Genomic DNA, 24773 nt, shown 5'->3' with positions numbered 1-24773 from the left:
AAGATGTTGCGCAGAAGTAATCAAACGGCATGACTATAGCATGAAAAAGTTCCAAAAAATTATTATTTTTAAATATATGAGACACTTAATATTAGTTGCAAATGTTTTGAACAGGGTGAAGACTCTTAATTTTAAATAATTGTATAAATTATCAAAAAGTCTTTATCGTTAGTTCCCTTATTTCCTAAATCTTTAAAATTGGCATAATAAGCAACAGTTTGGTCTTAATATTATTATTTTCATTATAATTACGGTTTATTTTCAACAGGCGGTGTGGTTGCAAATGTTTTGAACAGCACTGTATGTGTTGAGTGTTTTTGGATCTTTTCGGATTTGTTTTTCTTCGTCTCAAATATATTAAAAATATATACCCGATTATCTGCATCTTATAAAGAAAATAATTGTGGATTGAATGTTAAACTGTTTCTTGCGTTCATTTCTATATTTGTTCATGTGTTTTGACGTTTTATGATGTTGTTTTAAACGTTTGTATGCCGTATTGAACTCTTATTTACGATGTGCTCTCCGTTATTTTATCTTAGATTAGTCGTTCACTTTATTTGCAACGGCTAAATTTTTTGCTAACATATCAAAACCAGCATCCACTTTTGGCTTCACACATTTTATTTTGATACAATTTTCGTCACTTTTAGACATAAATCAAAATATCGGTCTTGCTTTCATGTTGAAACTGATTTCAGATGTACTTTATCAGTAATAGTGTCAAACATTAAAAAAACTAGCTAATGAACATTACAATTGCCAGTCGCAAACAAATTGGATTGGATTGGGAAGCTCTAGTTGTATCTGATAATATCTGGAACTACAAAAATTAAAAACACGAAATAAAAAAAAAATTACACATAGTCCATTAAAATTGAAAACATTTATTATAATTTGTAATGATTATATCGTAATTTTAATAGAATTACTTATTTAACAAAAGGTTTTTTGTTTGTTAATAACATTGGTTGACATGCGGAAGTACACAGATTTTGTACAAATATTTTTCTTGGTTCAACACGTATACATTTTAGTCTTCAAGGAGACGTATTCATATACAGTTATTTATTTTCTTTTTAAACATTGTATGTTGATGGTAATGGATGTCATCACACAGAGTATGCATACCATACTGCAAAATATGAATTATTCGGATGATGTAGATGTAAATCAATTACATTTTCGTTGCTTAAATTACAAATACAATAAAGATTTAGAGTTTAAATGAGTTTACAGATCAAATCTTAGACTTCCTTGGAGGCTACCGTCCAGGAACTTGGTGCATAAATATGAAGCTATTTTACAGATACATATATCACTTGTGGACTAGATCGGTGCTTTTTCATATATATTTAAGAGGGGGAGGTCACTAAAGCATTCTGGGAGAGTATGCATATATTTGGAGATCGGGGAATCTTCGTGATAAGTGTACGTTAACATTTGAAATGCTAATATTTTTATGGGATTTTTGTTTTTGACGAGTTAAGTTCCTTGATTTTTATCGAAGCAGTACAATATGCGGGATCCACGTCATTTGGGAAAATTTACTTCCTGAAACATGAAATTGGATTGAAGTAGCACTGTCGATATCTTACTTGACGCTTCGCTTCAGGTAGACGATACAATTCGTTTGCAGATGGAGAACGCAAGTAAGAACTGGAAAAACAAAAGACACATTAAAATTTAAAAAAAATATGGATGCATCTGTGATACTGCGGATTAACATACGTGGGTCTATATTGAGCTATCATCATTTGTAGTCGGTCCATTGGTAAGTTGGGGTACACATTTGGTTGCATTGGTACGTCATAGTAAAGACTTCTCAGATCATCGAGATCTATATCGACGGTATCAATATTCTGTAACAAAATAATTCGTCGATTATTTGAATAAATTAGTTAATCTGGTCATACCTGATTTGCGTCTGGTGTGTTCTGTGGCCGACCTTCTGTTAGAGCCATCGAAGAAGATAGAGCAATAAATGCAACGACAAGTAAAGTGCAACTTTTTGAAATGTTCATGTTTGCGATCTGAAATGTTAAAAAATAATTGATAAATAAACAAATAAAGATTGTTATTAGTTTGATAGAGCCACAGTTCTCATGCGCCCTACCATGTATTTGAGTTGTAAGGTTTTCTTGGGAAAATCTTGAAATTGTAGAAGTAAAAGTGGGAGATTAAATACAGAATTAGGTGTTAGAACTGTGTTGGAGCAAAGCAAATGTTGATATAAAAACGTTAACCTTTAGGTTAGGTTAGGTTAGGTTAAAGTGGCAGCCCGATTAAGATTCAGGCTCACTTAGACTATTCAGTCCATTGTGATACCACATTAACTAAAAGTACCTATTACATATGGGCACTTCTAGTTTTAACCGCTGAACCTTCTTGATTATTTTTCTTTGTTGAACCAACCAGATTGTTCCAAAAATATTAGCAGACTGCTTAAGTTAACGTTTTCCAGATCCGCCAGTAATCTGAAGCTATATGCTCCTAAAAGTTGCTTGCGCTTTACACAAAATGCAGGACACTCACACAAGAGGTGTTTAATTGATTCTTTTTCCTCCGCATCATGGCAGCTCATACAATAGTCATTATACTTCGCGCCAATAGTTTTTGCAAAATCTCCTATCAGGCAGCGACCCGTTATAGCAGATATCAGGAGTGATATCTGACGTCTCGAGAACATTAGCATATCTAGTGTGCGGTTTAAGTTGAAATGGGGCCATATTTGCTTGGTGTCGTTACAACCCTTGCAATTCTCCCATCGAACATTTGCCATCATAACAGCCTTCTCACGCAGCATGAGCTTGCAGGTAGCTAGGGGCATACCAACAAATTCTAGTTCCCCTGGAATATGTAAGGTAGTCCCTAGCCTTGCCAACTCATCCGCTTCGCAGTTCCCCGGTATGTTCCTATGGCCAGGCACCCATATTAGGTGAATATTGTACTGCTCAGCCATCTCATTGAGAGATTTGCGGCAATCGATGGCCGTTTTCGAGTTGAGGAACACAGAGTCCAAGGATTTTATTGCAGGTTGACTGTCTGAGTATATATTAATGCCCACATTTTTTGGAACATTACTTCTCAGCCAATTCGCCACCTCTCTTATTGCTAATATTTCAGCCTGAAAAACACTACAGTGATCAGGTAATCTTTTCGCTATTCGAAGTTCCAGATCTTTAGAATATACTCCGAAACCCACTTGGCCATCCAATTTGGAGCCATCAGTGTAGAAATCTATATATCTTTTATTCCCCGGGGTCCGTGTACACCACGCCTCACTGTTGGGAATTAGAGTCTCAAACTTTTTGTCGAAAAGTGGACTCGCCAAAGTGTAATCCACTACGTTAGGCACATCTGGCATTATTTTGAGTACCGAACTGTGACCGTAACTTTTTTCCGACCACAGCGATAGCTCGCGCAACCGCACAGCCGTTGTTGCAGCTGACTGTTTGGCCAAAATGTCTAAAGGCAATAGATGCAGTATGACAGTAAGGGAGTTTGTTCCTGTCTTGCTGAATGCACCTGAGATACACAAGCACGCCATATGCTGAACTTTGTCTAAACTTGTCGGCTGGTGAAGTGCCGGCCACCAGACTACAACACCATATAGCATTATAGGTCGAACCACTGCCGTGTATAGCCAATGTACAATTTTTGGTTTTAGTCCCCACTTTTTCCCTATTGCCTTTTTGCACGAGTATAAAGCTACCGTTGCTTTCCTCGCCCTTTCTTCAATATTAAGCTTAAAGTTCAGCTTCCTGTCCAAAATAACGCCAAGGTATTTTGCACACTCCCTAAAGGGAATTTCAATACCCCCTAAGGAAATGGGCCTAACCGTGGGAGTTTTGCGATCTTTACAGTACATGACTAATTCTGTCTTTGCAGGATTTACCCCAAGACCATTGTCTTTCGCCCATTTCTCAGTCATCCGGAGGGCCCTCTGAATAATATCTCTGATTGTGGATGGGAATTTTCCCCTGACTGCCAGAGCCACATCATCTGCGTATGCCACCACTTTTATCCTTTCTTTTTCTAGAGTAACCAGAAGGCTATTTATAGCAACATTCCAAAGAAGAGGTGATAGAACTCCTCCTTGGGGAGTGCCTCTGTTCACATACCTTTGTATGTTTGCTTGTCCTAGTGTGGCTGAAATACGTCTCTTCATTAGCAGTTCGTCTAACAGCCTGAGTATACATGGATCAACATTCAGAGTTGTCAGTCCATTTAATATCGAGCTCGGATGGACATTATTGAACGCCCCTTCGATGTCTAGAAACGCCACGATTGTGTATTCTTTGACAGATAGTGAGCTTTCAATAAAGCTGACTAGTCCATGTAATGCGGTCTCAGTAGACCTGCCCTTCGAGTATGCATGTTGTCGTTTCGAGAGCAAACTTGAATCGACGCTAGTTCTAAGATAAATATCTATCATCCTCTCCAGAGTCTTAAGTAGGAATGAGGATAAGCTGATTGGTCGGAAATCCTTCGCCCTCGAGTGAGAGGCTTTTCCCGCTTTAGGTATGAAAACGACTTTTGTTTCCCTCCACTTTCCTGGGATATATGATAAGTTGATACATCCTTTATATATCACCGACAACCAGGGGATAATTTTGTCAGTTACAGCTTGTAACTCCGCCGGAGTAATTCCATCAGGTCCAGGGGACTTGAATGGTCCAAAGCTATTTAGCGCCCATCTTATTCTAGTTTCCGATACAATTTCCTCGACAGGAAACGACCGCTGAGCAACTGTGGCACCGCCAGTACATGGTTCAACCGTCTGATTTCCAGGAAAATGTGTGTCCAATAGTACCTCCAGCGTCTCCTCACTGGACGTTGTCCAATTGCCCTCCGAAGTTTTAATGAAACCTGGAGCGGAGTTGGTGGATGCTAGAACCTTCCGTAGTCTGGAAGCCTCGGACGTATTCTCAATACTGCTGCAGTAAGCATTCCAAGAGTTATGCTGAGCCTTTCTCAGTTCTCGCTTGTATCCTCTCAGATTCTTCTTGTAAGCGTCCCAGTCCTCAGGGGCTCTGGTGGACTTTGCCTTGTTAAAGAGCTTCCTGCAGGATTTCCTCATATTACTTAATTCCGTAGACCACCATGGTGGTCGATGTTTCCCCCTTGGCTTTCCTCTAGGGCATGCAGCTTTCAGTGAGATGTTGAAGGCCTTAGTAATCCGCTCCACTGCGTGTTCGATATCTTGCACATTTCTCATATTTGTCTCTGTTATTTCCGGTATCATCATATTGAACGATTCCCTATACCTATTCCAGTCAGCTTTCCTAACATTTGGCGGAAATATGATCTTGGTGATATGAACATCAAATTTGAAACTGATGTAGCGATGATCTGAGAAGCTGTGTTCACTTAAAACCTGCCACTCAGATATCATTTCATTTAGTTCTTGCGAGGCCAAGGTGATGTCCAAAACCTCTTGCCTGTTTTTAGTGACAAAGGTCGGGACATCTCCCTTGTTGCAAACTACCAGATTAGTACGCAAAATAAACTCTATTAGCGACTCTCCCCTTGCATTAGTATCACTACTTCCCAATATACTATGCTGTGCATTCGCATCGCATCCCATAATGAGTTTCGTCTTTGTTTTCAGTGACTCCTCCACTAAGGTCTTAACGGCATATGGAGGCATCTCCCTGTCATGTCCCATGTAGACCGAAGATACCCAATATTTGCATTTGGCTATTTCTAAACATGCAACGACAGTGTCTGTATTGCACATTGAAGGAAGCAGAAACAAATTGAGCTCGTTTTTAGCAATTATACAGGCTCGATTTACATCATTACCAGTATACTGCAATAGTTTGAACCCCGGAGTACTTAATTCACATATTTTGTTTTTATAAACATATGGTTCTTGAATAAGAACTATATCTATGTCCCCTTTCATCAGGAGAACTTTTAAGGCAGCACATGCAGCCTTACAATGATGAAGATTTATCTGGAGGATCCGTAGGACCATCGAGATTTTCAACAACCGTCACATCAGCCGCTTCAATCGAGTCATCAAGAATGTCCTCTTCAGAGATATCGGTGACTCTCGCAATAACCATAGGTTCAACTTTGGTGAGTTCTGAGGCAGTAGAAGCCTCCTCACGCATACGGTATCTACACGCACAGAAAAAACATATTTGGACATGGTTGCCGCATCCATTTAATGCTTATTTAGAGTATGTAATTGTCGCGAAAACCATGTATTTTGTCTTTGTAAAAATAATTTTCGAGCGGAGAAAAATATATGTTGGTAATAAGCATTTAAATGGTTCTCAAATGCCGCAAACATGTTCTATTATTTAAATGATAGAATTTGAGACCATTATATGGTCAGGAAAATCATGTATCTGACCATTCAATTTTTTGACTTTTTTGCAGAGAAAAAAATATTTTTATAGTTTGCGTATAGACATGTCTACAACCATTACATGGCCATAAAGACCATGTACATTGTTTTCGTGACCATTTAATTTTTTAATTTTTTTGCAGCGACAAGAATTTTATAAAAACATTGAGCAGGTACACACGATTTTCATTTTGCGCGTCAGTCGTGTGTTGATTGTTTCTTGGAATGGACGGAGAATACGGAATTATTGTGTTTTGTGTTAATTTATTTATTCAGAAATGGCACGTGGTTTTATGTGAATACAAAAAAGGAAAGTGTAATTGAAAAAAATATACCTGGTTTTTGTTCTGCATTTTGATATATGGTATAATTTATTTTTATTTGCAGTTACATGATGTCTGCGTTTGTTCATTTGATGGGCACGAAGTAAATATGGAATGATTACTTATTGTTGAAATTGAACCAAACTAGAGTGTGTAAAAATATGTGAAGTTTGCTTGCACGACATTATAAATACAAATAAACAATGAATTAGTTTATAAATAAATAAAAACAAATAAATAAAGTTGATTTTGTGTTTTCTTTTCTCAAGTGGCGTCCTTTTTTCGACGACGAAAAAAGTTTTTTCATAAAAATCAAAACATTTTAGGTTGTGACCATGTTCTTTTAACTAGAAGAAAAACATTTTTGACGAATAACATAACATTTTAGATCGTGACCATTGTCTTTTAATGGAAACAAAATTCTTTTTATCAATATAATAACATTTTAGATGAGGACAATTGTATTTTTCTTAGAACCATGTTCACTGAGCCAACATGGTTGCAGGTTAAAATGTTACATGGTCGCCGCAAAAATAGCTGCTATCATATTATTTTGCTCTTCGAATATGATTGTGGCAATCATGTTTCTTCTCTGCGTGTATCCATGTCTTCAAATGTCTTGGTATCCCCCTCGACTTCGCAAGAGGATCCGCTTACTTCTGATTCAGACAGAGGCTTGTCCATTTCTGAATCCTTTAGCTGATCGTTTTTATACACCTTCATTTGGATATAATGAAAGCCATAACATACACGGCCCTGGGACTTTGCTAGATGTGGCAAAGACTGAGTGTTCAATATAAACACTGCATGCCGTATTGGCCCATCCACTTCATCCAAACGGCCAACCTTCCAATCAGCTGTTGGAAGATCTGGATTGCATTGTTTCAGTCTATTTAAAATAGATTCAGGGTCAGGAGGGTTTGCAGGTATCCACGCATGTGCTCTTGGTCTAGCCGGTATGTCTTAACCTTTATTTGAAACTAAAAATTCTGATCTGCATTTAGGTGTAGGTTAGGTTAGGTGGCAGCCCGATGTATCAGGCTCACTTAGACTATTCAGACCCAGGGATCCGGAGCGGTCCATTTTTTTCGCTCTGCTCCGCTCCCGCTCCGGAGAAAAAAAATCGCTCCGCTCCTCGCTCCACTCCGAGAAAAAAAAAAATCGCTCCGCTCCGCTCCACGCTCCGCTCCGCTCCTCTTCGAGAAAAATCGGGCGGTACATATATATGGGAGCTATAGCTAAATCTGGGAAAATCGGGCGATACATATATATGAGAGCTATATCTAAATCTGAACCGATTTGGATGAAATTTTGCAGACTTGAAGGGCGATGAAAAAGATTACCTTTTGCCAAATTTGGCGACGATCCGTTTGAAAAAAAGCACAGCGTGACCCCATTTATCGAAATCGGGCGATACATATATATGGGAGCTATATCTAAATTTGATCCGATTTCTTCCAAATTCAATAGCGTTCGTCGTTGTGCCCAAAAACTCCCTGTACCAAATTTCATCAAAATCGGTTAATAAAGGGTGATTTGTTAAGAGCTTGATAACTTTTTTTTTAAAAAAACGCATAAAATTTGCAAAATCTCATCGGTTCTTTATTTGAAACGTTAGATTGGTCCATGACATTTACTTTTTGAAGATAATTTCATTTAAATGTTGACCGCGGCTGCGTCTTAGGTGGTCCATTCGGAAAGTCCAATTTTGGGCAACTTTTTCGAGCATTTCGGCCGGAATAGCCCGAATTTCTTCGGAAATGTTGTCTTCCAAAGCTGGAATAGTTGCTGGCTTATTTCTGTAGACTTTAGACTTGACGTAGCCCCACAAAAAATAGTCTAAAGGCGTCAAATCGCATGATCTTGGTGGCCAACTTACCGGTCCATTTCTTGAGATGAATTGTTCTCCGAAGTTTTCCCTCAAAATGGCCATAGAATCGCGAGCTGTGTGGCATGTAGCGCCATCTTGTTGAAACCACATGTCAACCAAGTTCAGTTCTTCCATTTTTGGCAACAAAAAGTTTGTTAGCATCCAACGATAGCGATCGCCATTCACCGTAACGTTGCGTCCAACAGCATCTTTGAAAAAATACGGTCCAATGATTCCACCAGCGTACAAACCACACCAAACAGTGCATTTTTCGGGATGCATGGGCAGTTCTTGAACGGCTTCTGGTTGCTCTTCACTCCAAATGCGGCAATTTTGCTTATTTACGTAGCCATTCAACCAGAAATGAGCCTCATCGCTGAACAAAATTTGTCGATAAAAAAGCGGATTTTCTGCCAACTTTTCTAGGGCCCATTCACTGAAAATTCGACGTTGTGGCTCGTTAGTAAGTCTATTCATGATGAAATGTCAAAGCATACTGAGCATCTTTCTCTTTGACACCATGTCTGAAATCCCACGCGATCTGTCAAATACTAATGCATGAAAATCCTAACCTCAAAAGAATCACCCTTTATAAGTCGTTGATGTTTTTACATAAAATAATAAGCACATGCAAGCCACATATAATAAACTGAATTTTGCCAGATCTTCTCGTGGGAGAACTACTATACTATAATAGTTGTATGATTTATCTTTACTATTTTTATACCCACCACCATAGAATGGTGACGGGGTATATAAGTTCGTCATTCCGTTTCGATTTCCGACTATATAAAGTATATATATTCTTGATCCGGGAGAAATTCTAAGACGATATAACCATATCCGTCTGTCTGTTGTAATCACGCTACAATCTTCAATTATGTCTGCAGGCAGGTTAAGTTTGAAGATGGGCTATATCGGTCCAGGTTTTGATATAGTCCCCATATAAACCGACCTCCCGAAACCGAAGTTTTTATCCAAGTCGCCTGAAATTGGAAATCTAGAGGTGTTTTAGGATCATAAAACGGTGTGCCGAAAATGGTGAGTATCGGTCCATGTTTTGATACAGCCCCCATATAGACCGATTTCCCGATGTTACTTCTTGGGCTTCTAGAACCCTTAGTTTTATTTCAAATCGCCTGAAATTGGAAATATAGAGGTATTTTAGGACCATAAAGAGGTGTGTCAAAAATGGTGAGTATTGGTCCATGGTTTGGTATAGCTCCCATATGGACCGATCTCCTGATTTTACTTCTTGGGTTTATAGAAACCGTAGTTTTTATCCAATATGCTTCAAATTTAAAATCTAGAGATATTTCAGGACCATAAAAAGGTGTCCCAAAAAAGGTGAGTATCGGTGCATGTTTTCATTTAGCCCCCATATAGACCGATCTTCAGATTCTACTTCTCGGGCTTATACAAACCATACTTTTTATCAATTTGCCTGAAATTGGAAATATAGAGGTATTTTAGGACCATAAACGGTGTGCCGAAAATGGTGAGTATCGGCCCATGTTTTGATATAGCCCTCATATAGACCGATATCCCGAGTTTAATTCTTGAAACCGTAGTTTTTAGCATTATTATTATTTTTGGATCATAAAGAGGTGCGCCGAAAATGGTGAGTATCGGTCAATGTTTTAGTATAGAAACCGTAGTTTTTATCATTATTATTATCTTTGGATCACAAAGAAGTGCGCCGAAAATGGTGAGTATCGGTGAGTAAAATCTAGATATTTCAGGACCATAAAAAGGTGTCCCAAAAAAGGTGAGTATCGGTGCATGTTTTCATTTAGCCCCCATATAGACCGATCTTCTACTTCTCGGGCTTATAGAAACCATACTTTTTATCAATTTGCCTGAAATTGGAAATATAGAGGTATTTTAGGACCATAAACGGTGTGCCGAAAATGGTGAGTATCGGCCCATGTTTTGATATAGCCCTCATATAGACCGATATCCCGAGTTTAATTCTAGAAACCGTAGTTTTTATCATTATTATTATTTTTAGATCATAAAGAGGTGCGCCGAAAATGGTGAGTATCGGTCAATGTTTTAGTATAGAAACCGTAGTTTTTATCATTATTATTATTTTTGGATCATAAAGAGGTGCGCCGAAAATGGTGAGTATCGGTCAATGTTTTAGTATAGCTCCCATATAGACCGATCTCCCAATTTCACTTTTTGGGCTTGTAGAAACCGTAGTTGTAGTCCAATTTGCCTGAAATTGAAAATCTGGAAATTTTTTAGGACTATAAATAGGTGTGCAAGAAATGATTTTATTGTTTGTCCAATTTGCTTGAAATTTGAAATCTAGAGGTATTTTAGTACTCTAAAGAGGTGTGCCGAAAACGGAGAGTATCGGTCCATGTTGTAGTATAGCTCCCATAAGACCGATCTTCCGTTGTAACACCTTGGGTTTCTAGAAACCGTAGTTTTTATCCGATTTGCCTGAAATTGTAAATATACTGGTATTTTAGACTCATAAAACCGAGTATCGCACTGAAAGGAAAATGTACGTCATGAGAACGAATTTTTTCGTCCCGGTGACGAATTTTTCGTTAAAAATGAGCTAACGTAACATTTCATCCCGGCGATGAATTTTTCGTCATGGTGATGAATTGTAATTCATCTCTGTGATGACAATATTGACATCCAATAGATCACTATATTACGTCCAGGTGATGAAAGAATTTCATCTATGCGATTTTATTTTTCGTATCTGCGATTGTTCTCTTTCATCCATGCAATAATGAAATTCTTCAAAAGTGTGATTCTCCTTCGTCGTCGCTACAAACGCTATCGTCACTTTGTTTTTCCTAAATTTGACGTAATCCATTCATCAATTTGATATAATCGATTCATCAATATGGTGTTCCGTTCATAAATTTGATGTAATATATTCATCACTATAAATAAATTTTGTGGTAAGGGATATGTTCGATACATAGACAAATTTATATTAATGAATGGACAGGTTCATTATATTCGTCCACTCGATAATATCAAATATCCTTATCACAAATTTGGCTTATATTGGTGAACAAATTACATCAAATTGATAAATGGATTATCAGAAATATTTTCTACGACATTTTTAATAAACAACCATATTGTTTTTTTAATTAAACTTAAATTTTATTTATTTGAAATAAAGTACAACTAACGAAATAAATACTTATATAAAATTTATCATACACATCTTCCAAAGATGTTGATTTTGATAAAATGACCATCTACACTGTTAGAAAAATATGTTTTTCATATGTTCCGATATAAACAAAATGTGTTTCGGTCACGATTTTAAACCACAATATATTTAAGTGCGAACATGTAATGTTCCTAAACTAACACTAAATGTTTGGGACATCTATGTTAATATGTTAGAATATATTATGTTTGGGGCATCAATGTTTCATAAAAACCATATGTGTGAATACAAACATATATAAATTTACAAATTTCGACTAAACATACATATGTTGTGATATTTTATTCAAAGCGACAGAGAGAGTATAGAGAGAAATAGAGATGGAAATCGGGAGAGTTGACGAAAGATATCAATATAACACAGCAAAAGAGTCAAAAGAGAACAATTTCTGTGAAACCGCTTGTATGTTGTTTCGGAAAACTGTTTTATGATAAGGCCAAAAATTTGATATGTTTAAGTCTAAATATTATTTAATTTGAATAAAGAGAATATACATTCTGAACCAAGAGAATAGACATTTGAAAAACAAACAGCTTATGTTTTCGCCTTGAGAGCAGCATTTTATGTATGTGTGGACATGTGTTTTGTTTATCATTTTGGCATTATGGGCACAATTTTTTTCTTGGTTCGTTAAAAGAAATCAGGGGTCTTCATAAAAATAACGAAAGGGCACTATACTCTTTTTAGAGTTGGGACAGTAAAATGAAATAAGCAGGAAATAGTGAAAAATTACACAGTAAAATGTAAAAAAACAAACTTTAGTTCCTCTTTATTAAAAAGTAGTCCACGAGGAGTTGACGGACACCATCAAATATAAAAGCGGGCATTAAGTTCGAGTTTTACAGCTAAAACAATTTAAAAAGTTTATTTTCTTTAAAATGAATTATTAAAGAAAAATAAAAGGAATTTTAGAGCGATGGTGTTAAATGCCAGTAAAAAACTGTTCACTCCTAAATAAATTTATGTTTATATTTTAAAATTATGTATGTATGTTTATACTCGACTCCACGTTCTTCTTTTGTTAGTTTTTGAATTCCTTCCAAATTTTAAAGTTTTGTACAATCAGTTTTTTATTACAAGATTGTTATTTTTGCAATAAAAAATAATATTTTATCCAAAAATCAGTCAATTTCGTTTATATCAAGCACTGTTACTGACTATAAATCACATTTCGAAGTTTCATTTAAAAAAAATTAATATAGTATAAATATAAATGTGTAAATTAAAAAAAAAAAAAAAAACAAAAAAAATGTTCGGTCGGAGCAGGGATTGAACCCACGACCCTTTGCATGCAAGGCAGACATGCTAACCACTGGTCCACGTGGCAAACAAATGTATGTTTCTGCTAAATAATGTTATGTTTGCATGGGCTCGTGGGCGCTGCAAACTATGCTATATAAATGTAACTTAAAACGATAATTATCTACTGGTGACTATAACAGCTACGTAGCCCAGTGGATAGTGTGTTGGCTTACAAACTGTATGGTCCTCGGTTCGATTCTCCGTGCAGGCGAAAGGTAAAATTTAAAAAATTTATAAAAGTGAATAATTTCTTCAACATTATTTGTATTACAGAGAAAGGTTCCAATAACTAAAAAATTTCGTGGAAGTGAAAATTACGAGTATGTTAGGGAATGAGCACAATCGTGTTTGGGAAAAATTCTTCCAAGCATATAATATTTTTGGCTCAAAATGCTTCCAAACATGTAATATGTTCACATAAAACAAACATATTAATGTTTCGGCAGTATGCAATAATATATGTGCTTCCTGCAAAATATGTTTGGAACATATGTTAAAGAAGCGATTTTTTTTGAGGGTGTAGATACACAAACATTCTGTTACTTTAACCTTTAACCGGTGAGGTGAAATTTTTTTGCGTAATTTGCGACGTGTGGTAAATTTTACCCCCTCTTTTACATTAATATTTTTTCTGTAAAAAAATGGTTTTTTTTGTATCATTATTATAGTTGTTGATTAGTAAACATTGTATTTAACGAAAATAAAACAATATTTCGAAATATTATATGTTCTTTCAATGATTAACATATACTTTATTTCACACGTCTTTTTTAAAATATATGTAAACGAGTGTTCGAGGTGGTAAATTTTACCACCACGTACCCAGTTAAAGGTTAATAGTGTTTAGATCACCATTAGCAAGTTTTATGGGTTCATCCTGGGGATTAAAAAAAATTATAAAAAAGAATTTAAAAATTGATATTTTGAATTATTGTAAAATATATTGGATCCTTTTAGAATTTTCAACTAAATTTAACTCACCCCTTTTGTGCCCAAATGTTCCTTTTGAATGTTTTGTTCATTCAATTCGTCTTTATCTTTTAATTTCAGTTTGAATTAAATTCATCAACTGAAAAGAACCATTTGAAATATTCTTATCGCACAGAAAAAGAAAATATTTCTACCACACAATTACGTATGGATGTGTTATTGCAGTAGTATTTGAATACATATCAACGGGGTAGATGAAATTTTTCGTCTACTCCGTTGTGTACAGTTATTTGAAAAAAGAAACGTCCCGCTTGTTCGGGTAAGTAGTGAATGCCTACTTATATGGCTACCTATTCGTAAACACCACTACTTATAATCCTGACTACCGCTCTTGTATTTGAGCGGAGAATTTAACAAGGAGATGTCGCTCAAAATAACCAATAGACTATTCTCTGCATTATCGGTAAACTCCCATTTGGTAACTGAAAGTTATCAATTAATTTGTACGCACATTTCTACTCACAGAAAAGGGTGGTGAATATGTGGTAGCCAAATAAGCACTTTAGGTCTATACACCATTTGCTGGTTTATTCTGAAAATTAATTTTATTGTTTTTAATCAAGGATTTTTTATTAAATAGTTTTTTGATACATAAATAACAAAATTACGTCAAGATTATATAAACAAAAAGAAAAAATGTTAACATTGGTCTAAAGATGATTTTACTACTAAATTGGCCCTTCTTTTTCCGCTGCATTGCCTTGCGTAATTGTTGTTGTGGAGGTCCATTGCTGCTAGGAAATGGAGACGCCGCTTCTGAAATTAGAATATAAATATGAAATACATATGTATTAGAATTATAATTAATTTTTTAACTTACATTTTTGAATTTCTTTCCTTTTGAATCACCATAAGCACTCCGTATTCAGCCAAACGCATTGAAACCAAGAGAACAACTGAACAAATTATTTGACTTATAACGTGTTCTAGCGGGACTTCGTTTTTTTTTTTGTTCTTTCAACATCTCTATACGATTAGGACAAGCATAATATCTTTTTATGCATTACGCGTAAGCATCAAAACCAAATTAAGAACATAATTGCTTTTTTGTTTTGTTTAATTTTGCTCGAGAAACTATTTCGTACATTACTTTTAGATACTGAAATTAAATGATCACTTTTTTAATTTGTCTCCCTTTTTTTGTGAGACTAACAGGGTCTTTCTAATCGATTTCATCCTCAACTGGTAATGCCCAATATAGTCTATCGACTATTTAATAGATTACTTTTTGGTGCTGAATTGGGTGAAACGAAATGGTGTATTATATGCATTTAGAAAAGGGGTCTTTAGCACTTTTTGAAATCATTATTCTATACCAAAATAACCGCCTGCACATGTGGATTGCTTATATTTATAAGCAGGGAAAAAGCGACAATAACTATTTGCCGAACAAGCGGGGTAGCAAGCGCATTTGGCTGTGTATGTTTTTTAGGTAGAAAAATAAATACACATAAAGGGTGATTCTTTTGAGGTTAGGATTTTCATGCATTAGTATTTGACAGATCACGTGGGATTTCAGACACGGTGTCAAAGAGAAAGATGCTCAGTATGCTTTGACATTTCATCATGAATAGACTTACTAACGAGCAACGCTTGCAAATCATTGAATTTTATTACCAAAATCAGTGTTCGGTTCGAAATGTGTTTCGCGCTTTACGTCCGATTTATGGTCTACATAATCGACCAAGTGAGCAAACAATTAATGCGATTGTGACCAAGTTTCGCACTCAGTTTACTTTATTGGACATTAAACCAACCACACGAATGCGTACAGTGCGTACAGAAGAGAATATTGCGTCTGTTTCTGAGAGTGTTGCTGAAGACCGTGAAATGTCGATTCGTCGCCGTTCGCAGCAATTGGGTTTGTGTTATTCGACCACATGGAAGATTTTACGCAAAGATCTTGGTGTAAAACCGTATAAAATACAGCTCGTGCAAGAACTGAAGCCGAACGATCTGCCACAACGTCGAATTTTCAGTGAATGGGCCCTAGAAAAGTTGGCAGAAAATCCGCTTTTTTATCGACAAATTTTGTTCAGCGATGAGGCTCATTTCTGGTTGAATGGCTACGTAAATAAGCAAAATTGCCGCATTTGGAGTGAAGAGCAACCAGAAGCCGTTCAAGAACTGCCCATGCATCCCGAAAAATGCACTGTTTGGTGTGGTTTGTACGCTGGTGGAATCATTGGACCGTATTTTTTAAAAGATGCTGTTGGACGCAACGTTACGGTGAATGGCGATCGCTATCGTTCGATGCTAACAAACTTTTTGTTGCCAAAAATGGAAGAACTGAACTTGGTTGACATGTGGTTTCAACAAGATGGCGCTACATGCCACACAGCTCGCGATTCTATGGCCATTTTGAGGGAAAACTTCGGAGAACAATTCATCTCAAGAAATGGACCGGTAAGTTGGCCACCAAAATCATGCGATTTGACGCCTTTAGACTATTTTTTGTGGGGCTACGTCAAGTCTAAAGTCTACAGAAATAAGCCAGCAACTATTCCAGCTTTGGAAGACAACATTTCCGAAGAAATTCGGGCTATTCCGGCCGAAATGCTCGAAAAAGTTGCCCAAAATTGGACTTTCCGAATGGACCACCTAAGACGCAGCCGCGGTCAACATTTAAATGAAATTATCTTCAAAAAGTAAATGTCATGGACCAATCTAACGTTTCAAATAAAGAACCGATGAGATTTTGCAAATTTTATGCGTTTTTTTTTAAAAAAAGTTATCAAGCTCTTAACAAATCACCCTTTACAATGTTTGCATTACAGAAAAAGGTGCTAAGAACTAAAAAATCTCGTGGAAGTGAGAAAGATGTGGAGGAATATACAATTAGGCAGAAACAACATTTTGAGCATTCAGATCGAAAACCTATGTTGTTAGCACCTATATTACCTGTTTATTTTCATAATTCATTATGATTGTAAATATATTTATATATAAATAAATAAATAAATAAAATTTTGAGCACAATATTGTTTGGGAGAAATTTTTTAAGCATATAATATTTTTGGGTGCAAAATGCTACCAAACATATTATATGTTCACATAATAACATATTGTTTTTTGGAAGACAACATTATTGAATTTGGATGCAAAAATACAAAATGTTTGGAACTTAGACTACCCAAACATATATTGTTTAGACCAATATGCTTTCAAACATATTATATATTGGAAGAGATCAAACAAATAAATGTTTGGGCAATACCCAAAAATGTATATGCTTGAAGCAAAATATGTTTGGGAGTATATGTTACAGAAGCGATTTTTTGTGAGCGTGTATGTACGATGAAGATGTCCAGGTATAACTTAGCAAGAATTTTTTTCAATGATTGTTGATTCTATAAATGAGGACTGGAAACACTATAAAATATGTGCCCTCATCCACCAACCTTGGAATAATACACTGTTAGAAAAATATGTTTTTCATATGTTCCGATATAAACAAAATATGTTTCGGGCAAAATTTTAAAACACAATATATTTAAGTGCAAACATGCAATGTTCCTAAACTAACACTAAATGTTTGGGACATCTATGTTAATATGTTAGAATATATTATGTTTGGGGCATGAATGTTTCATAAAAATCATATGTGTGAATGCAAACGTATATAAATTTACAAATTTCGACTAAACATACATATGTTGTGATATTTTATTCAAAGCGACAGAGAGAGTATAAAGAAAGAAATAGAGATGGAGAGTTGACGAAAGATATCAACATAACACAGCGAAAGAGTCAAAAGAGAACAATTTCTGTGAAACTGCTTGTATGTTGTTTCGAAAAACTGTTTTATGATGCCAAAAATTTGATATGCTTAAGTCTAAATATTATTTAATTTGAATAAAGAGAATAGACATTCGGAACCAAGAGAATAGACATTTGAAAAACAAACAGCATATGTTTCCGATTTGAGAGCAGCATTTTATGTATGTGAGGACATGTGTTTTGTTTATCATTTTGGCATTATGGTGCCAAAATGATAAATATGGTTTCTTGGTTCGTTAAAAGAAATCAGGGGTCTTCATAAAAATAACGAAAGGGCACTATACTCTTTATAGAGTTGGGACAGTAAAATGAAATAAGGAGGAAATAGTGAAAAATTACACAGTAAAATTTATAAAAACAAAGTTTAGTTCCTCTTTATTAATAAGTAGTCCACGGGGAGTTGACGGACACCTTCAAATATAAAAGCGGGCATTAAGTTCGAGTTTTGCAGCTAAAACAATTTAAAAAGTTTATTTTCTTTAAAATGAATTATTAATGAAAAATAAAAGACATTTTAGAGCGATGGTGTTAAATGCTAGTAAAAAACTGTTCACGCCTAAATAAATGTATGTTTATATTATAAAATTATTTATGTATGTTTATACTCGACTCCACGTTCTTCTTTTGTTAGAGTTTTTGAATACCTTCCAAATTTTAAAGTTTTGTACCAAAAACAGTTTTTTGTTACAAAATTGTTATTTTTGCAATAAAAAAAAATAATATTTTATCCAAAAATCAGTCAATTTCGTTTATACCAAGCACTGTTACTGACTATAAATCTTTAATAACCCACATTTCGAAGTTTCATTATAAAAATTTAATATAGTATAAATATAAATGTGTAAATTAAAAAAAAAATCGGTCGTAGCAGGGATTGAACCCACGACCCCTTTGCATGCAAGGCAGACATGCTAACCGCTGCTCCACGTGGCAAACAAATGTATGTTTCTGTTAAATAATGTTATGTTTGCATGGGCTCGTGGGCGCTGCAAACTATGCTATATAAATGTAACTTATAACGATAATTATCTACTGGTGACTATAACAGCTACGTAGCCCAGTGGATAGTGTGTTGGCTTATAAACTGTATGGTCCTCGGTTCGATTCTCCGTGCAGGCGAAAGGTAAAATTTAAAAAAATTATAAAAGTGAATAATTTCTTTAACGTTATTTGTATTACAGAATAAGATGCCAAGAACCAAAATATTTCGTGGAAGTGAAAATTACGAGTATGTTAGGGAATGAGCACAATCTTCTTTGGAAGAATATTCTTCCAAGCATATAATATTTTTGGGCTCAAAATGCTTCCAAACATATAATATGTTCACATAAAACAAACATATTAATGTTTCGGCAGTATCCAATAATATATGTGCTTCCTGCAAAATATGTTTGGAACATATGTTAAAGAAGCGATTTTTTTTGAGGGTGTAGTCAATGAAAAACTTAACTGGTCTAACCACATTAATTCAAAAACTGCCAACTTCGAATTTTAACATTATGGCGCTGAAGTATTTTCCAATTGTAACTATGCCGATTTTACTAAATTAAAAACTCCATTATTGGAAGTTGCACCCAAATTACAGTCATTGATGGATTGAAGAACTCAATGGAAAAAATCGTAAATATATGTTTATTTACAAAAATATAAAGTGTTTTTAAAATTTAGGTTTGGCCGGAGTCGAGTAAAATTTTTCCGTCTCCAGCAAAATCTTCAGACTCCGGCTCCACAACCCTGGCTCAAACACACACATTTATTCGAGTCCGGGTTTCCCCTTGGCGCAGCTGACAATATTCGGCTGGCCAACCATAAGTCCGGGTCAACGGCTCTACGAGCGCCTAGTTAAGTTGTAAATTTTTGAAAAAATTAAAATATACAATAAAAAATTGCTCAATTTGAAAATGAAACAGACATCGCATTTTATAATTTATTTTGTTCTGAATATATGTTGCAAGGAGGGGGAATGTTTCAGATTTGGTGGCCAATTTTGAAATACGCCTTAGCATGTTATTTGCGGAACATAATGTAGCAGTACACGTAGTAGCCCATTTAGTCCCACTGTTGAAAGAAATTACCCCGGATTCCGACATAATACAAAAATGCAAACTCGGCAAAACCAAGTGTTCAAAAATAATTGAGAATGTATTAGCTGAGGAGCAAAAGGAAAAACTCTTCAAAAAACTACAAAAATGTAAGTTTTCAATTCTTGTTGATGAAAGCACCAATATCTCATATAACAAAACCTTGTGTGTAATCACACAATTTTATGATGAAGTAATGGGGAAAGTTAATATTCAACTGTTAGACCTGCTGCAAGTTTGATCAGACGGAAGTGCCGAAAGTCTTTACAAGAATTTTAAAGAACTCCGCAGTGGTTATAAAATACCCTTATCTAAAATCATTGGATTGAGCACAGATGGTGAAAACAACAATTACCATAAAATGTTTGTTCCATTCTGCTGCCATTGTGACAAACAAAGCATGCATGGCTTTGCCCAAAGCATCTGAAGATCTTATTCGTCAAATTGGAACGTATATGTCGGGTAGCGCCAAGAGATGCTCAGAGTTCCAAGATCTTCTCAACGAGGAAAAAGAAGAATATTAAAGGTTTCTGAGACTAGATGGTTTATATATATATATATATATATATATATATATATATATATATATATATATATATATATATATATATATATATATATATATATATATATATATATATATATATATATATATATATATATATATATATATATATATATATATATATATATATATATATATATATATATATATATATATATATATATATATATATAAACCATCTAGTCTCAGAAACCTTTAATATTCTTCTTTTTCCTCGTTGAGAAGATCTTGGAACTCTGAGCATCTCTTGGCGCTACCCGACATATACGTTCCAATTTGACGAATAAGATCTTCAGATGCTTTGGGCAAAGCCATGCATGCTTATATATATATATATATATATATATATATATATATATATATATATATATATATATATATATATATATATATATATATATATATACACCCTCATAAAAAATCGCTTCTGTAACATATACTCCCAAACATATTTTGCTTCAAGCATATACATTTTTGGGTATTGCCCAAACATTTATATGTTTGATCTCTTCCAATATATAATATGTTTGAAAGCATATTGGTCTAAACAATATATGTTTGGGTAGTCTAAGTTCCAAACATTTTGTATTTTTGCATCCAAATTCAATAATGTTGTCTTCCAAAAAACAATATGTTATTTTGTGAACATATAATATGTTTGGAAGCATTTTGCACCCAAAAATATTATATGTTTAAAAAGTTCTCCCAAACAATATTGTGCTCAAAATTTTATTTATTTATTTATATATTTACAATCATAATGAATTATGAAAATAAACAGGTAATATAGGTGCTAACAACATAGGTTTTCGACCTGAATGCTCAAAATTTTGTTTCTGCCTAATTGTATATTCCCCCACATCTTTCTCACTTCCACGACATTTTTTAGTTCTTAGCACCTTTTTCTGTAATACAAACATTGTAGAAGAAATTATTCAATTTTATGATTTTTATTTTATTTTAATTTTACCTTTTGCCGGACGGGGATTCGAACAGCGGACCACACAGTTTGTAAGGCTCAAAGAAGTAGCTGATCAATTGCCCAAGGAAAAATAAAATGTTAATTTTGTAATAACAAGCAACAACCACCAACTTAATTCAATATCGCTCCCTGTTAAATAGCGCTCCAAGCTACTAAACACATATATGTTTATAGACTATTTCTAAATTAATATATGTTTGCATCCAAGCATATTATATTTACAAACATTTTATGTCCCAAACATAATACGTTCTAACATATTAACATATATGTCCCAAACATGTTATGCTAGTTTATGAACATTATATGCTTGCACTCAAAAATATTGTGTTTAAAAATTTGTGTTCCAAACATATAATGTTTATAGCCAAACATATGAAAAACAGTCTTTTTCATCCGTGTATATATATATATATATATATATATATATATATATATATATATATATATATATATATATATATATATATATATATATATATATATATATATATATATATATATATATATATATATATATATATATATATATATATATATATATATATATATATATATATATATATATATATATATATATATACCGTATATCGTTTTATGTTTTATTTAATATTGCGATTTTTTCGACACATATTTCAGAGAAAAGTGTGTTTCATCAATTTGAAGAATCTCTCATCGCATTGACGAAAACCAGAAGCCTTGATACATCATGGAAATAAAACACTTAAAACTTTTGTCCAAATTATATTAAAATGTGGAATTCATATAATGGGACGTCATATAAACGAAATAAATTTAAATCAAATGTTAATTTTGGTTAACTTTCGCTGGATCGAGAAGAAAATAATTTCGTCTCGTAGACGAAACTAGATCGTCATTGTGACGAACTATGAAAAGAACAAAAATTGACTTTGATAATTGATTTCGTCACGTGGACTTCCGAAATACTCACATGGACGAAAATTTTCATCGCATAGACAAAAACACGTTGAAAAAAAAACTCAAACAAAATTGGTTCTTATAAATCCATAGTCTTCATAGGTAAAATCTTTAAATTTATCTTCGGGAAGTGTACTAGTTGAACTGCTCTGCTTGGGAGAATATCTGTCATCAAACCCCACTGAAATTTCAAAGGAAACCAAATAACTTTGACAAACATTCTTTTCCTCTGTTGGTTAAGCTACACTTGTAGTTTAGTCAATGCATGGTTTTAAGCTGCAATCAAAAAAAAAAAAACAACAACAACAATGGAAACTATAATATTTTATTCATGGTGGTGGGCATTGAAGATTCGGCCCGGCATAAACTTACTGCTGTATATACTTGTTTATTTATACCCAAGTAAATTTAGTACTAAATTTATAAGATTTGTATCTTATTATACTGAAAATCCAAATGAAATAAATGAATTGAAATGAAAAAACTCTGCACGGTAGGATACTCTTGATAATAATTAACGTTCAAATGAAAACAATAGCAATCTTATGCGATGCATCAGGTAGATGATCTTAAATGTTCACGTATTAGTCAACATTGCCATTACACATACCTGCTTGCTTATCATAGTCATTAGCAACGTCATGGTAATAATTTGGTTTTGGGATTAAAATCACATTACACTTGTCAAGCGTTCCTAGCATAAAAAGTTTGGAAATAGTAGCAGTAAACGACATACGATTATGATCAGTGCTGCCGCTACTACTTCAATCGAAGTATTTTGCTTCATTTTCACAAAATTTACTTCGTCACTCCTTCTTCCAAAAATCTGCTTCACTTTTTGTTCTGCTTCAAATTTTTAAATTTTTCCCCATATTACCTAAATGTTTTTCCTATTCCTTTAATTACGATGAACATAGCGGTTTTAATCATTGAATTATTAACCGATTTGGACCAATTTTTGCATAGTTGTTAGAGACCATATACTTACGCCATGTACCAAATTTCAGCCGGATCGGATGAAATTTGGTTCTCTTAGAGGCTCCGCAAGCCAAATCGGGGGATCAGTTTATAAGGGGGCTATATATAATTATGGACCGATGTGGACCAATTTTTTCATGGTTGTTAGAGATAATATGCTGAAACCATGCACCAAATTTCAGCTGGATCGGATGAAATTTGCTTCTCTTAGAGTCCCCGCCAAGCTAAATTTGGGGGTCCGTTTATATGGGGGCTATACGTAAAAGTGGACCGATATGGCCCATTTGCAATACCATCCGACCTACATCAATAACAACTACTTGTGCCAAGTTTCAAGTCGATAGCTTCTTTCGTTCGGAAGTTAGCGTGATTTCAACAGACGGACGGACATGCTCAGATCGACTCAGAATTTCACCACGACCCAGAATATATATACTTTATGGGGTCTTAGAGCAATATTTCGATGTGTTACAAACGGAATGACAAAGTTAATATACCCCCATCCTATGGTGGAGGGTATAATAAAATGAATTCTATTGTTTTGTTTTCAAAAATGTATGCTACTTCAATTTTATTCAATCTACTCCACTTTTTACCAAAATCTACTTCACTCAATTTTTCACTAGCGGCAGCACTGATTATGATGTGCAAATCTGCAAGAGAGATTTTGGTCACACACATACACATAAATGTTCCCCTGACTATGAATTAGTTATCCGTTATCAGGCATAAACTTTTCGACGACGTTCATATGTAGGTAACATGTGTTGGAAGCACGGTTGCCAATCTACCAAAATTTGGAAAAAATACCAAACACTACCAAACAAAATATCTTATTTTGCAAAATTTTATTTCTCAGATTTTTTTTCAAAATTTTATTTCTATAGCAATTTTTTTCAAATTTTATTTCTATAGAAAAATTTATCAAAATTTTATTTCTATTTGTCAATATTTTAATTTTGTCAATATTTTAGTTCTAAAGAAATTTTTGCCAAAATTTTATTTGTATACACCCTCATAAAAAATCGCTTCTGTAACATATACTCCCAAACATATTTTGCTTCAAGCATATACATTTTTGGGTATTGCCCAAACATTTATATGTTTGATCTCTTCCAATATATAATATGTTTGAAAGCATATTGGTCTAAACAATATATGTTTGGGTAGTCTAAGTTCCAAACATTTTGTATTTTTGCATCCAAATTCAATAATGTTGTCTTCCAAAAAACAATATGTTATTTTGTGAACATATAATATGTTTGGAAGCATTTTGCACCCAAAAATATTATATGTTTAAAAAGTTCTCCCAAACAATATTGTGCTCAAAATTTTATTTATTTATTTATATATTTACAATCATAATGAATTATGAAAATAAACAGGTAATA

General features: G+C 34.3%; 1 protein-coding gene across 1 annotated transcript in view; it reads right to left on the bottom strand.

Annotated features, from left to right (window-relative positions):
- Window positions 1-871: 871 nt before the first annotated feature.
- AstC (Allatostatin C) overlaps window positions 872-24773 on the bottom strand; it is a 76897-nt gene continuing 52995 nt past the window's right edge. Inside the window, exons 2-4 of the mRNA XM_075295801.1 lie at window positions 1917-2033; window positions 1732-1862; window positions 872-1659 (exon numbers count right to left, since the gene is read on the bottom strand). Coding sequence (XP_075151916.1) covers window positions 1548-1659; window positions 1732-1862; window positions 1917-2024 — 351 coding nt within the window. The 5' untranslated portion in view covers window positions 2025-2033 and the 3' untranslated portion in view covers window positions 872-1547. The remainder of the gene's footprint in view (window positions 1660-1731; window positions 1863-1916; window positions 2034-24773) is intronic.

The sequence above is a fragment of the Haematobia irritans genome, chromosome 2 (genome assembly GCF_050003625.1).
Source record: "Haematobia irritans isolate KBUSLIRL chromosome 2, ASM5000362v1, whole genome shotgun sequence".
Lineage (NCBI taxonomy): Eukaryota > Metazoa > Arthropoda > Insecta > Diptera > Muscidae > Haematobia > Haematobia irritans.
This window is presented reverse-complemented; position numbering and strand designations above follow the sequence as displayed.